We start from the raw sequence: 16,149 nt of genomic DNA, 5'->3' as shown, positions 1-16,149 counted from the left end.
GCCCTTGGTCGTCATGGCTTGCGTCACGGGCACCTCGTGAGGTACCCCGCCTTGATCTCTCTGCCTTCTCGCGAGCCAGCCTGATGAGGCCGTGCCTGAGGAAGCTCTGTGTCGTCTGCCCCGCGAGGCTTGGCCCCTCGCGAGGGTCTTGAGTCTGTGTTGATGAAGATGGGCCGTGCTGGGCCCCCTTTTGAGTCATGTCGCAGGCCGCAGGCAGGCAAGTCTGGGGACCCCCGTTTCTAGAACGCCGACAGTAGCCCCCGGGCCCAAGGCGCGCCCGGACTTGGCCGTGCAGGGAGGCGAAAGGGCAAGGGTGAAGCGCCGCGGGCCCTAACAGCCTGCGGCCTTGGGCGCCGCGTGGCGGTTGATTGGACGTGGGCGCCTCAGCAACCGCGCGAGTTGATAAAGGAGCGGCATCTGCCTGGGCTTTGCTTTCTGCTTTCTCCGGTTGCTGCTCAGATCCCCTTTCTTGCGCCTCTCCTTCCTTCCTCCAAAATTTCCAGATCTACTCCGACCGCGTGACCTAGGAAGCCATGGCGCCTCGTCAGTCCCCGGCCGGAGCTTGGTACTCGTCTGCCCTGGACTCGCCGAACGTGTCGGAGGCGAGCCTTGCCCGGTTGCGCCGGATGGCGGCAGTGCAGGGCATCGACGGGGCGAAGGTGTTCAAGGCCGGCTCCGCCACCCCTGAGGGCCAAGGGAGCACCTTCTATCCGTTCTTTGTAAGCGCCATTGCTGCTGGCCTGGTGCCTCCCTTCTCCGAGTTCTTCTTCTCTGTCCTCCGCCATTATAAGCTACAGGCTCTGCATCTCCACCCCAACTCCGTCCTTCTCCTGGCAATCTTCGCCTATTACTGCGAGGCTCACGTAGGGGTGCAGCCCTCAGTGGCCTTGCTGCGCCACTACTTCTACCTCCGGACCTCTCGTGGTCCTGCTTCTGCGTGCGCGAGCTTCATCGCGTACGGTGGCGCCATTGCCATTTCGAACCCCGGGAAAAGGATTGAGGGCTTCAGGAGCAAGTGGGTCTTGGCAGATGCTGGGCGCATCCACCCTCGGCTGATCTTGACCACGGAGCAACCCACGAGCTCCAGCGATTGGGGTCGAGCGGAGCTCGCGGACCCCCACGCGAAGCTGGTGTTGGAGAAGATGGACACGGATCTGAGGCCGGCCAACATGGCGGCGGCGAAGCTGACCGGCGCGTCGCTGCTGAGGGAATTCCTGGAGCACCAGCTGGCTCCGCTTCGGCAGTACTCACTTCCGATGTGGAGGCCCCATCCGAGCCCCGCGGCCTTGGCCAACGAAGATCTGGCTGCGGTCCTCCAATCTCTGGGCGGGGGGCGATGTGGCGAGGTTGGAGGGCGCTCCTACGCCCTTGTTCCTCCGCGACGACTGGGAGCAGGTAGTGGAGTCCATGCCCGTCTTCAACGGGGACGGGCCCGTGCCCATGGAAACTCCCAGGGAATCGGTGGACGTGTCCTCCGACGACTCCAGCGAAGAGGAGGAAGGAGGGGAGCGGGAAAAAGGGCCTGACTCCGAGGCGACTGACGGAGAGTCGAGGGCTCCCCTCCCCCGGCGCAGGTCCCGCGTTCTCCGCCTCTCTCCGAGCGATGACGACGAGGATGATGACGAGCAGGACGGCGGGAGCTTGCCCCCGATCCCGAAGAAGGACAGGACCGGGCTGATCTCCCGCGGGTCTGCCCCGGCCCCGAGGCGGACCGCAGACGCGCCTTCCGCTTCCAAGCTTCCCGAGGTTGACCCTTCCAGCCGGCTTTCAGGCTTCAAATTTGGTCGGAGGCCGCTTGAGCTCACTGGCGACGACCCGTAAGCGCTTGATTCTTGTCTTTATTTCTTGTTCTGCTTCTGAGGCTTGACGTCCGCATCTCTTGGATAGGCTGGTGCCTGCAGCAAAGAAGCCGAAGGGAGCTCCTGAGGTTCCATCCATGGCAGCGCCTCTGCCCGCGAAGGAGGGTGACCGCGACGCACGGGCTTCTCCTGCCCGGTCGTCCTCGCGAGGCCTGGCTGAGCCGGCTGGGGCGAGCTCAGCCCCCATGGCCCAAGTGACTCCCGAGGTGCCTTTGCCTGCTTCCGCCACTACAGCCGTTGGGGCGCAGCAGGCTCCGCTTCAGGATGCTGTGGTCGCGCTGCCGCCTTCTCCTCCTGCTCCACCGGCTGCTGTCTCTCCGACTCCTCATGCCGTTCTAGATCGTGCTGCTGCTGAGCTGGACCGACTGCGGCAGGATCTTCTTGGCGCCGACCCTTGCTTGGTGGCCGGGCGCTTGGAGCTGGCTTCAAGATGGGTTCACTCCAACGCTTCGATTCGGGCGGCGCTGGTCCAGGCCTCGACGGCTTGCAATGAGGAGAGGCAGGCCGTCCTTGAGGCGAAGCCTGCTCGTGACGCAGCCCTGGGGGAGGTGGTCGACGTCCGTGGTCGCTGCAAGGCGCTGGAGGACGAGCTGCAAGGCCTGCGGGACCAGCTCGCGAAAGAGGCCCGCCTTCGCCAAGAGCAGGAAGAAGGCGTGAAGGCTCGCGAGGCGGCCGTCAAGGAGAGGGAGGTCAAGCTCAGGAGGCGCCGTGACCGCCTAGGCGCGCTGGAGCAGGAGTTGGGGGCGAGCAAGGCCGAGCTGGACGACAAGGCCCAGGTTCTTGCCGAGGACCACGTGGCCTTCGCGGAGATGGAGGCGAAGGCTCGCTCCTCGCTGAGGACGCTTTACGACAGCAGCCTGGAGAGCTCGCTGGCTGGTGCCGAGGACGGCCCCGCCAAGCTGCTTCCCTTTCTAGTTCGCGCTCTTGAAGACGTCGCCCTTGGCCTTGGCCCCACGGCTGAGGCCGAGGCGCGTGTCCTGTCTTCTGCAGCGCTGACGCGGGTCCTCACCCACATCTACCTTCGCGATCCCGGCGCCGACCTCGACAGCCTGCTGGAGCCAATAAGCGGCGAGCGTGCCGCTGCCGCTGCCGAAGCCGTGAAGGGTCGCGCGGAGGCTCTGCTGGGGAAGTTCCGGGCCTTCAGCACCAAGCCGAAGCAAGGCGCTGCCGACCCCGCTGCTCCATGAGGCGAACCCACTCCGCGCTGCTCCACCGCCAACAAGTGACTCCGTTGTGGCTCCTGTCCTGCTTTTAATTCCTCCACATGTATCATGCCTCGGGGAGGCGTTTAAACTTGCGTTTGGCATTGAGATAACAGTGTGGACTGTAATATTTGCTTTTGAATTCCTTGAAATTTACACTTTTCCTTCCTACTTGCTTATGTTCTATGCCGGCAGAGCCCGGCCCCGCGCATACCTCAGCCGCCGTTAGCCCCGACCGAAAACCAGGACGGGACCAAGGAGTGAGGGGCTACGTGACAAGTTAGGCTCCTGAGTCGCGATGCTCAGGAGTCCCCCTTGGTGCACGAACAGCAAGTAGGGAGGTGTGATGTGGGTGGATCTATCGTTCTACATCTGCAGAGTCCGGCCGCGCGCATACCTCAACCGCCGTTAGCCTTTCGGAACTAAGGAGTGAGGGGCTACGTGAACAGTTAGGCTCCTGAGTCGCGATGCTCAGGAGTCCCCCTTTACGCTCAAACGACCTTCGTACCTTGGCTCCGCTCGGGGAGAGACGCGCGACGAACCAGGCCCGGGGGGCCTGGCTGGGTGGCGTGCGTCTGGGCGTGACCCAGGCGCAGCCCCCGTGCCCAGCCCCCTCGCGCGGCACTCCCGAGGGGAGGCGTTACGATGAGGCTAGACACTGAGCTCTGGGCTCCCTGAGGTTGGTGCGGCCCGGGGGCCGCCCTCAGTTGTTTATCACCAGCGCGGAGTATAGCGCTTCCATATGTGTACGGGCATAGCCGCTCCTCGGCAGTGTCGTCAGCCAGCGCGGAGCATGGTGCTTCCACTGGTACGTGGGAGGGGGCTCCCCTCCGGGAGGAGCCCCCGGGGCGTGTACAGCCCCGCCCTGACACGTGGCTGGCACGATAGGGCCTGGCGAGGTGTATCTGGGCACCCGTGAGCCAGCGCGGGACTCACGGGGCCCTACCTCTAGGCGGGTTGCGCCTGCCACTGGGCCTTATCTTGTGATATGTCCCTGCAAACTTGGTTAGATGCCGACACTCTACGTCCTCGGGTCCCAGCCCTTGAGCTGGTCTCAGCCGTCGCTGGTATGCCAGGTCGCGATGCCGTGGATAAGGCCAGAGGGTGAGGGCTGGAGAGCCAGTAAGAGCCCTGAGTCGCGATGCTCAGGTACCCCCCCTTTAACATGCAAGTGGTCGGCATGGAGAAGAAGAGGTGCCGTGGACAGGCATCAAATAATCAAGTATGGTGGGTCGAACGCATAGCCGGAAATAAACGCAAAAGGGATACCTGCCGCTGGGCCTGGCCCGAGCGACTTGGGGATGATGCAGCTCGAGGGGCGCCCCCAACAAGGTAAGCTAACAACATGAAATAAAAGGGATACATGCCGCAGGGACGGACCCACGCGGCCTGGGAATAATGCAGCCTTGGGGGGCGCTCCCAGCTGGAAGTAAAACTTGAAAGATGTCACCTGATGATATTGAGGACGAAGGAGTGTTGGTGTAGCAGACTCGGTGGGCTGCGGAAGCCGATCCTCACGAGCCCCCAGGCCTAGGGGCCTCGGGAGGCTCCGGAGGTGCTGGTGGCTCCTCGCGGACCATCTCCATCTCCTCCAGGGCTGCGGAACGCCTGGTCTCTTGTGCCTCCATGATGCCCCTCATGAGGCGCTGGTACGTGGCAGCCGCGTTCGGCAAGCCGTAAGGCATGCGAACGTAGCTGTGGGGTGGACCTTTGCAGCGCCCCACTCGCGAGGGCCAGAGGCGCTCCAGAGAGGCGACTCGATTGAGCCCTGGTATGTCGATGCAGACGCGTAGCCCTCCATCCTCGCCTGGATGGGAAGCCACAGCTGGTAGGCGGCGGCCGCCTTTCATGACTCTTGACTCCTGTAGCTCCTGAATGGCCTTGCTGACGAACTCATGAGGGTCTAGCTCTCCTTGCCTTACTCCTTCTTGAGAGAAACGTGATTCGAAACACGCCTCCATGTGGTGCCCAAGCGCCTCCTCGTGACCTTAGCCAGGTCGGTGGCCCTCCAGGGGAGAGCCCCCGAGCCCTGCCTGAGGAGGGCGTCGGGCGCGCTTTCCTATGTGATGGAAGGAGGTTCCCCCTGGGCAGGCACGGGCCCTGAGGGGCCTGCCTTCTGAGGGGCCGCGCCTGACGATGTCTTCTTCTTCTTGGGGGCGGTCTCGGGAAGCCTCCTGCTTCCGCGATCCGAGTCTTCTAGTGACGCGGCCTGAAAGGATCGTTTCAGGGAACACACCATGTCCTTCTCTTCACAGGGCACCGTGATGACTCCGCCACTTCCTGGCATCTTGAGGACGTTGTAGCCGTGGTGAGTTACGGCCATGAACTTGGCCAGCGCTGGGTACCCAAGGATGGCGTTGTACGGCAGGCGAATGTGAGCGACGTCGAAGTCGATGAGCTCGGTGCGGTAGTTGTCGCGTGCCCCGAAGGTGACAGGGAGGTGGACCTGCCCAATCGGGACTGTGGAGCCGTCGGTGACTCCGGAGAAAGGCTTGGTTGGCTGAAGCTGGCTGTAGGGCACTTGGAGATTGTTGAATGTTTTCACGGACAGGACGTTGAGCCCTGCCCCGCCATCGATGAGGGTCCTGGTGACCACCACGTTGCTGATGATTGGGGAACAAAGCATCGGGAGGATTCCGGCTGTAGCCGTACACTTGAGCTGATCTGCTGAGCTGAACGTGATGGCGCACGCCGACCACCTGAGAGGGCGCGTGGCTTCGAGCTTGGGAAGGAATGCATTCACTTCGCGAGCGAACTGCTTGAAGATGCGTTGAGAGGCTGGGGTTTGAGGCCTGCCCAGGATGCAGGCGATCGCGCGCGGCTCCTGGAAGCCCCCAACCCCCTCGTCCTGATGGCGGTCCTCGTTTCTCCTTGGCTGTGGCGGCAGCGGAGGGAGGCCTGCGTTGCCTTGCGGGCGATCCTCGCGAGGCTGATCCCTCCAGTCTCCCTCGCGAGGCGGGTCTTGCCAGCAATCCTCGCGAGGTCGATCGCGCCACCCTTGGCGCGGGCAGCGGTCTTCCCAGCGTGCTGTGTTCCTTCCTCCTCCTCGACCGTAGCCCCGGTCACCGCGGTCGGGGCGACGGCCGATCCTTCCTTCTCGCACGGCTCGGAGCTCTTGACATTCCTTGGTGTTGTGGGTGTGGAGGTCGTGGTACACACAGTACCGACTGCCCTTGGAAGGTTCGGGCTGATCTCTGCCCCGCTTGGTGTCTGGTTCTGCCGCGAGCACGGCAGCCCCCTTGCGCTTCACATCCTTGGCCTTGGGCTTCTTCTCTTCTGGGTCTGCGGTAGGCAGCTCGAGGAGGGAGAGACGCCCTTCCTCAGCCCTGGCGCACTTGGTTGCCAAGTTGAACAGCTCCAAGGAAGTGCACAGGTCTTCATGCATCGCCAGCTCCTCCTTCATCTTGACATCGCGCACGCCGTCGGAGAAGGCTGAGATGATGGCCTCCTCGGTCACCTTGGGAATCTTGAGGCGTGCGTTGTTGAAGCGCTGGATGTACTTCTGCAGGGTCTCTCCGGGTTGTTGCTTGATGCGGCGCATGTCGCTCACGGCGGGTGGCCGGTCGCGAGTACCTTGGAAGTTGGCGATGAAGCGGGTGCGCATCTCGTCCCAGGAGGAGATCGTGCCTGGAGCCAGGTTCAGGAGCCAGGTGCGGGCCCCGTCCTTGAGCGCCATGGGAAACCAGTTCACCATGACCTTCTCGTCTCCGTTGGCAGCTTCGATGCCCAGCTCATAGAGCTGGAGGAACTCCGCAGGGTCGGCCGTGCCGTCGTAACGAGGAGGCAGGTCTGGCTTGAACTTGTCGGGCCACGCGACACTGCGTAGCTCGGTGGTGAAGGCACGGCAGCCTGCTGTGGCCACGAGAGGCCTTGGGTGACGGAGAGCTTGGTCTTGCATGTCCCCACGCGCTGCAGCTGGGAGCAGCGCGGGGTCTTGACGTGCGGGAGCAGGAGCATGGTCGCGACGTGCTGGAGCAGGGAGCGCCCGGGCAGCTTCTTGCGGGCGAGGGACTTCTTGGCAGCTCTGCTCTTGCCGCGCTGGCACCTGACGGAGCGGGTTCCGCCCAGGGGCCACGCGCCTTGGAGCCATGGCGCCTTCTTGAGGAGGAGGCGGCCGGGGCGCCGCCGGAGCTTCGTCGCCCGCGCGGGGCGGGGTGCGGTGCAGCGGAACGGACGGCGCGGGAGAGCCCCCTGCGGCGCGGACGAGCTCGGCGACGCGGTCGAGCCATTCTTCGTAGACGTCGTCGACGGGACGGTAGCGCAGGAGCTCGTTTGCCGTGATGAGCGCAGCTCGAGCCTTCATGCGTGCGCGGAGCGCGCGGGACGAAGAACCAGCTAGGGTGAGCGAGGGAGTAGCGGTGCGGCCGTCTTGCCGCACGGACGGGTGCTGAGACGACGCTTACTGCTCGTCCCCCGCCGGGCCGGTGGCGGCGTTGACGGCAGGTGACGGGAAACGGCGAGGACGCCCGCCGACAGGAGCCGTCTGGGTGACGCGGGAAGCGAGAGCGGCCCGGCGCTCGGCGCGGGCCCGACGAGTGTCAGACATGGACGCGATGGTCGGAGGAGAACGGGGTGGTGGAAGACGAATTCCGGCGCACCCCTACCTGGCGCGCCAAATGTCGGATTTCGGGTTCCGGCAGACCCTTAAGGTTCGAACACTGGGGTGCGCGCAGAGATTTTGCCTTCTACCTACCTGCACCCCTCCGCCTTGCTAAGATCTAAGCTATGGAAAGAACAACATAAGAGACACAGGGTTTATACTGGTTTGGGCCACCGTTGTGGTGTAATACCCTACTCCGGTGTGTGGTGTGGTGGATTGCCTCTTGGGCTGATGATGATAAACAATACAAGGAAGAACAGCCTCGCGAGGGTTTGTTTTTGGCCGGGGGGATGAACTGCTAGGAGGAGTTCAGTCACCCTTCTCTCTCTCTTCTCGATTTTCTCTCCGATTTCGGTCTCAGCTTGTTTCAGGGTTGGCCGATTCTAGATCCCCCCTACCCTGGGGGTGGCTAGTCCTATTTATAGGCAATGGCCCTGGGCCTCTTCCCAAATATTGAGCGGGAAGGGCGCCAACAATTGGCCATTTTGAAGGGGAACATTTGGTACACTTATCCTGACTAAAGTTGGTCCTCGCCTGTCAAAGACTCTGGTGGTGACGCTGGCTTGGGCTCCACAATGACTTCCTCCCTGCCATTGGACTGGTCTTGATCTCGTTGCACCGAAACGAGAGCCTTTGCTTGATGCTCCCGTCTACGCTTGCTCCCTTTGCACCAAAGAGGAAAGGAGGACACTGCGCGGGCTGGTGCCAGCCTGGCGCCCTTGGTCGTCATGGCTTGCGTCACGGGCACCTCGTGAGGTACCCCGCCTTGATCTCTCCATCTCCTCGCGAGCCAGCCTGATGAGGCCGTGCCTGAGGAAGCTCCGTGTCGTCCGCCTCGCGAGGCTTGGCCCCTCGCGAGGGTCTTGAGTCTGTGTTGATGAAGATGGGCCGTGCTGGGCCCCCTTTTGAGCCACGCCACAGGCCGCAGGCAGGCAAGTTTAGGGACCCCCGTTCTCAAAACGCCGACAATATGGTTTTTGTTGACGACATTTCATACGTACATGTAATTTGCAAGTATCCAGGGGAGAGTCGCCCCACCCAATGAAGACTGGCTGGTATCAGCTTTCAGAACACCTTATCTTGGCCTTTGGCAACAAGCTGATACGCCACTACTCACATGGTGTCAAGCAGCAAGAGAGAACAAGACGCTTGCGCTTTCCATGGCTGCGCCCACCATCAGAGCTCATCCCCAACTATTGTGCACAATACCATCAACACTGAACAAGGCATGCAAGCGTGTGCTATCACCATTCCACACAGGGGCAGGTGATGATCAACAGAAGTTTGAAGCGTATGCTACAGTTTTGGATGTACCATTAACAGAAGTTTGAAAAGCATCATGCATGCATATAATAAATCTGAAAAAATAAAAATAGGATCATGCATGCATATGTATTCTGAACGGCCATATATATCCCAACGTCCGCAGGTAAGCTGGAATCCTCCTTACGTCCAAGTGGTCGGATACGACTTTGGAAGTTAAACACGAGTCCCATGATCGTCCAGGTGAGAGCGGGAGTCCGTCGGCAAGCCTTGCTCCATATAGAAGTAGCGCACACGTTCCTCTGATTTGTGATGGAGTCCCAGTCTCCCAGATACAGTGGAATCGAGGCCTGGTGCTGAAACGAGCTCCAGATCTGCCATGTGATCTCGACGAGAAGCAGATATGGTGGAACCGGGGCCTGGTGTCTGTACAACTGCAGACCCGCAGCTCGATCTGGGTGCTTGTTCACCTCTCCACCAGGGGTGGCTGCACCAGAACATCGGAAGGACGCATCGAGTGCCCTGTCTCTCCGAATGGGTCACCTGAATTTTCAGCGCGGTTTTTGTTTTGTCAAGAATATTCCGCCCAGGTCGTCTTTTCCCTGTAAATAGCTACCCCCACATCCAAACAAGGCCTAAGGGAATCATGCATCCCAATCCATTACAAGTACATTAAAACAAGGTATGAAGCAGGATGCAGTTCTGCTTTGAGTGTATTCAGAAGATGTATCTCACTGTACCCAAGTACAGATTTGGGAGTACAGAGTGGTGCTCTCTATCCATACATAACACAGTAACACACTGCCACGATGATTATGCAGATAGGCCTTCTACTTCACAGTAGCCAGAAATGAAAAAAATAAATAACAGACAACAAATTACAGTCAAAATTCCTTGTGTGCAGAAGAAAATGTTTTCGCCCTGGAGAATCTGATGCCGCTCACATTGGCTAGAGAACAAAGGGTAATTCTGAAAATTACAGGTCTATCTGCTGTGGAAAGCTTAGCTTTTCGTAAATCCTGGTGTCTAGCGCTCTTCTAACTAGGCATGCAATTCTCGTTACTAATACACAAAACATGATGATCTAGCCTATGCTCCCTTGACTTTACGTGATGGAGGCCGCCGGAATATGTTAATGAGATCATCAAGGCCCTGTTCAAGAGAAAACGTATCATCTCAGTTGCAGGGAAAGAAAGCTTCTAGTTATGTTTACAGAAATGAATCGGTCCATACCCGTGTTGTGATTACTAGGAAACTGAAGAGAACAATTAGATAGGAACCGAGCACCAGAAGGAATAACAGGTCGAAAGTAACACTTGCAACCTGTGAAATGGACAATCAAAGGCCAGTTGAGGTTCTTTCAATGTGGTAATGGTGATATCTAAGAAAAGCAACATAAAAGGTGGATAGGAATTCATCTGTGGATGACACATCACAAGGCACTACCAAGCTAGAGGCTCTATATATGCTCAGTACACTTTTATGTCATTCTGAAATTAAATGGCGATATCCAAACATGGAGAAAGTGTGGCATGAAGCTTACACACTTACCTGGTATACGTTTAAAGTTGATTTTGTTGCATCATAGAAAGTGAACATGCCATCAAGGACGTCATTTTGAACATGCACATCCGTAGTATGCTCGGACAGTTCCTGCACCAATATATAGATAGTGTCATGGCTTGCGAGGAAACTATGAACAAGGTGAACTAGATGAGATCACTGATAGCAGGTACGCAACCTTTTTAAGTGCTACGATGAAGGGGTCATTCTTCTGAAGAAAAGGCGCAACCCGTGGTGTCCGTGAAAAAAGATCCAACCAGGACCGGATGTAGTGAGGACTGATGGCTAAACTGCTGTTATCAGCAAAAACATCAATGTTCCTTCCTCTCAACCCGTAGATTTGTCTCTGTGAAGAGGCATTATTAGTATAATATCAGACTTCATCTAACTATAAGAATCTTGGTTCAGAAGAGCAAGAGGCGGACGGTAACTTTAGTTCTTCCAATCACTTATTATAGCAGCATTTTGCACATCTAATCATTTTAACATTCAAACATGCCACCTAAATAACAAGAAACCACTGAAACATGGATGGACGGCAGAATCTCCTAAACCTTCGTCTAATTATAAGAATCCTGATTTAGAAAAGAGCAAGCGGCAGCCAGTAACTTTAGTTCTTCCAATCAATCATCATAGCGGCATTTTGCTTACCTAATAAATTCTTGCATCACATTCAAACAGACATGCTACCTAAATAACAGTATCACATGAAACAATTGTAGTATGGATGAACAGCTGAATCTCCTAAACCTTCGTCTAACTATAAGAATCCTGGTTCAGAAAAGAGCAAGAGGTAACCAGTGACTTTAGTTCTTCCAAACAATTATCATGGCAGCAATTTACATTTCTAATGATTTTTAGCATCACACATGCTTATAACATGAAACCATTGTAACATGGATGAATGGCAGAATCTCCTAAACCTTTGTCTAACTATAAGAATCCTGGTTCAGAAGAAAGCAAGAGGTAATCAGTAACTTTAGTTCTTCCAAACACTCATCATAGCAGTAATTTGCATTTCTAATGATTTTTTGCATCACTCAAACATGCTTATAACACAAAACCATTGTAACATGGATGAACGGCAGAATCTCCTAAACTGGTATTTCTATGCAGCTAGACATTTGAGTGTAACTGAAGCACTAAAATAACTCGATCAACTTTGTGTTGACATATTTCAGGAGAAACTTCATGCTAAGTTAAAACCAGTTGAACAGGTATATTATCCTACATACATGCTACTGCTGTGGATATTTAAATCTAAATTTCTAACCAAAGTGCAAAGTAAAATGAAAAAATTCAGAGCAAATGATTTAGCTTACCGCAAGACTCTCAGAAACTAATTTGACAGTTCTCATTACTGACTCAACATCTGCTGATTCTCTGAAAGAAGGAATATACAAGTAAAATATTAAAAACTAAGACAGTGAAAAAAGGATTAGGGTGTATTAGAAGTGACTTCACCTAGTGTCATACAGACCACCAGTGCTTTCCAAAAATTCAGGAGGTGTAGACAATTCCGAAAGAGTTAGCGCAGTCACCCTAAACCTCGAGAATTGCTCATGTTCCCATGCTACCTGCAAGATTGCAAGCATGTCACTTGGCAAGCTTGAAAGTTTAACGAAATAGAATAGTTAATCAGCAATGCTAAAGCAGTAAAAGGCTTCTAGATTCCAAAATGTAAATACTAAAAAAGCATATTAACTTCTACAAATAGCATATACTCCCTCCGTTCCTAAATATAAGGCTTTTTAGAGATTTCAATGCAGACTACATACAGAGAAAAATGAGTGAATCTACACTCTAAAATATGTCTATATACATCCGTATGTTAGTCCGTATTGAAATCTCTAAAAGGTCTTATATTTAGAAACGGAGGGATAGTTCTGAACTCGTTTCTAAACCAGCCCTGATGCTAATACTAAGCTAATTCTTGATCCTGCACTCGAAATACTATGTCAGGCTACCATGCCAGAAGAATTGATTCACCAATAAATATTTCAAATGCTATCATGCTAGTATTGACAGTAAGTACATGTAAGATGGATTATCTGAAATCCTGATGGGATCCAAACCTAATGAAGGTTTACAATGCTTCAAAAGGCAAGAACATACTCTAGAATTTGACACATTAATCTTCTTGTGCTTGATGCCGACTGAAATGCCCATTTCCTTGGAGACATCTGAAAAATCCTGAAGCAAAGAAACTTCGAGTTGTGAATGACTTATCATTGCAGACAATTGAGGTTATGGACCAAAAACTTGAAATGGCTCTGTACTTCAAAGATTTGCTTGATGTAAGGGTTCTCTGGAGGCTTTGATACATGCATCCAGAGATCATTGCTCCAGGAACCAACGCTATTCAAGCAAATTGCATAGTCAATACTCTCGCGTACACGCTGATCGAAACTTCTAAGCCACTGTTACAAAATTTGAAAACCATAGAGCTGTGAGTTGACCATGAATATGCACCAGAAGGCTTTCATAATGGCGCAAGATGATCACTAACCTTGCTAGTTCCATTGTAATTGTAGGGTCCGCCAGATGTTAATCCAAAGAGAAGATTAAACTTGCCTCTGGTCTTAGGACTTGAATAGAGGCGTGAAAAGATCCTTGCAATTTCTAGAAGAGCCACAGCTCCACTTCCATTGCTGTCACTTCCCACGGAAAGCGCCTAAAAACATATGTATTATGAAAATATTGAAAATAATATCAAAGATTCTTGAAACATTTTTTCTGGGTTACATACAGGTGCAGCACCAAAAGTGTCATAGTTTGCAACTATGGCAATGGTTGGAAGCTGTTCAGCATCGCCCTCTCCTTTCGATCCAGGTAACCATCCCTGCAACTCAAAGATATTAAACTTAGTCCTGTTGACATCTCATGAAAGATGGGAAACACTATTATATTTATAAGAGTCAGATATCAGGTGTAGCAATCACTTCTGGCATATAGCCAGCCATTCATCATGGTCTATTTAATTGTTTGTTTCGAAAGAAAACAGATCTATAAGATGTTGCAGTGAATTATAAAGTAAATAAGATCAACCTGATGAATGCGAAAGTAGACAGTAAATTCATGTCAGAGCAGCTACCTGGATATTTGAAATGGTTGGAGATGACACCTTTTTAGGTTCCGCAGAAGGCACTACAAGCTTGTATCTACAAGTCCAAAAGATAATCAAGACCATGCAGGAGGCTGACAATTTATAGTCAAGTGCTACACTAATTATAGTGCAAAATGCTGGACACTCGAGAGTATGCTGAGTTTCGTCTTCAAGTATTACCCTCCTGTTGATGCAGAGGCTGGCTGGCCTGAAGAGGCAATTTTACGAATATCTGCCAATAGGTTATCCAAATTGTCGTCATGGAAAGCGAAGTACACTGGAAACTGCATTGAGTAATGCACATGAGTTAGCCAAAATATTATATCATATTTAAAAAGTTGATCACTGAACAAAGAGGAAGCAGGACATTTAGACTGCAAAAAAAAAAACATTAGCAAATCTGAAGGAAAGATCACTATTTATAAAAACAATGTTATACTGTAAAGAGGGTCACAGAAACTGTTGGTGCTCTACCAATAGCAATTTAAAGCGTGCATCCTTCAAAACAAAGAGAAGTTTGGTTAACAGCTAAAAGCACCAATCAGCATTTCAAATGCAACTATAATTGTATTAGTTTTGTTGAGCTACATTGCCAAATACAAATTTACAAAATAGATTGCAGAAGCTCAATGCATATTTACAGTGTTATAATTTGTACTTCTAAATGTTATATCTGTGGAGCTATGTGATATAACTAACTAGATACTGTATAAGTAATGGAACATATAAATCACAAGCAAAGATAGAAATAATTGCCTAAGAGATTTATAACTTACCGGCACTTCTTCATGCATGAGCAACTTTTCTAGCTCAGCCAGCACATTCTTTGGTTCCCCCTTGTCATCGTTGTTTCCCTCAACATTCTTAGCGCTGATGTTTCTCGGGAGCAGAATGAGCAACCCTCCAAGATGTTTTTTCTCTGCCAGGTACTCTGAGTAGTACGTAATGAAACAGAAGTTTGTCAACACTATTATTTCAATCAAATTTCATGTGCAAAATAAATAATTAATACTGTGGTTCATTGAAGAAACATGATCTTTTTCGGATGGCTCATGCATGATGGAACATCATCGTTGAGTCATGATTGTTGTAGTTTAGATGCCATGACTTGACAGTTCGTAATGCCACATGAGTGAGTGCATACATTTTGGTAGGAGTAAGTACCAAACAAGTCAGATGATATAACTGAAGGCATACTAAAGCCCATAAATAGAGCTTATCCTGGCTGCGACCCGGTTGCTGTAACTAAACGAGCAGCATGTGCCATTTAGAAACACGAAAGTAACAGATACACCCCGACACCGGAATCTTACGAGATCGGAAAGTATATCGCAAACACTACACATCTCGATCGGCAACGCGAAGTGGCACACAGATCGAGCTCAATTCTAGCTAGAGCCGGCGAAGAGCTCGTCTCATCTACTACAGCGTGCTGGTACTAGGAGGATGGGGCGTAAGAGGGAGGGCGGGAGTACCTCGGAGGAAGGAGAGCGGGAGGTCGAGCAGCGGCGCGACGAGCGCGGAGCGGGAGAGGTCGGCCCCCGCGGGGAGCGGGAAGGCGGCGGCGTGGTGGTTGAGCGCGGCGGCGCGGGAGCCGAGCGGGGCGCCGGCGAGGTCGTACTGGATGAGGCGGTAGACGCCGACGGCGGCGGCCGCGTCACCGAGCTCGACGCAGGCGAGGAGGACGAGCAGGACGGCGAGCGCGGAGGAGACGGAGGCGACCACCTCCCCGGAGGGAGACATGGCCGGCGCGGCGGGGTGGGGTGGGGCTCCGGAGCCGGGGCGGAGATGCAGATGCAGCCGCTGCCGCTGCCGCTGCTGCCGATCTGATTGGTATCAGACTGGTGTTCAATCAAACCAAGTCCTCCTCTCGACCTCACCTTCACTGCGTGCGGAGGTGGCGGCGTGGACTCGCGTGGTAATTCCCTCTGCTTTTCTGGGCTCCTTCGCATAAACTTCACCATGTGATTTCCGATCGTGGATTAACATCGCATGCATGCATAATGGAACAGGTCATGTGCGGGCTTGGCATAGTTAATTGATACTGCCATGCTTCGGTTAATTAGTGGCTATAAACTAATCCCATGGGTGAAACATCATGGTAACTTTGCAATGTCAAGTGACTAGCTACATTCTTGTTTGGCATCGCGATATTATTTGTTGTGTTCAGCTACGTTCTTATTTTACTCGTTGAGAGTCAGGCTCCACTCCGACGTGCTTTGCATCTTTGAATTCCAATGATGCTTATAAAAAGGAAAAAAATGATGTTGTGTTTCTTAGGTTATTAGGCAATTTTTATTAAGCTAAATTCAGTTTGGCAACATAATAAATGTGCTAACAAAGCATATCATGTATGATAAACCAGGCACATTTAGCATATATATGAATCGGAAGCATTTGTGAACGCATGTCTAGGTTGCATCCTGATGTTCCTTTGGGTGGATTTTTGTTAGGCGCTTTTCTCTTTCAGAATCTATGTGTACTGCTCTTTTCTGATATCATATACCAATTCTATGTCAAGTTTGGTTACGACCTCTATGTTTGTTGTACATTGTT

General features: G+C 53.2%; 1 protein-coding gene across 1 annotated transcript; it reads right to left on the bottom strand.

The window, feature by feature from the left end:
- Positions 1-9,596: 9,596 nt before the first annotated feature.
- On the bottom strand, positions 9,597-15,473 carry LOC125519899 (nicalin). Its single transcript, XM_048684677.1, has 14 exons — positions 15,069-15,473; positions 14,370-14,524; positions 13,774-13,877; positions 13,582-13,648; positions 13,237-13,329; positions 12,997-13,161; positions 12,767-12,907; positions 12,603-12,680; positions 11,952-12,064; positions 11,810-11,870; positions 10,666-10,833; positions 10,476-10,577; positions 10,158-10,247; positions 9,597-10,076 (listed from the first exon to the last, which is right to left on the bottom strand). The coding sequence occupies exons 1-14, from the start codon at positions 15,334-15,336 to the stop codon at positions 10,014-10,016; spliced, it is 1,668 nt and encodes a 555-aa protein (XP_048540634.1). The 5' UTR covers positions 15,337-15,473; the 3' UTR covers positions 9,597-10,013.
- Between the last annotated feature and the right edge of the window lie 676 nt (positions 15,474-16,149).

The sequence above is a fragment of the Triticum urartu genome, chromosome 7, assembly GCF_003073215.2.
Source record: "Triticum urartu cultivar G1812 chromosome 7, Tu2.1, whole genome shotgun sequence".
In the NCBI taxonomy this organism is placed as follows: domain Eukaryota; kingdom Viridiplantae; phylum Streptophyta; class Magnoliopsida; order Poales; family Poaceae; genus Triticum; species Triticum urartu.
The sequence above is the reverse complement of the archived record's forward strand: the minus strand, read 5'-3'. Positions and strand labels throughout refer to the sequence as shown.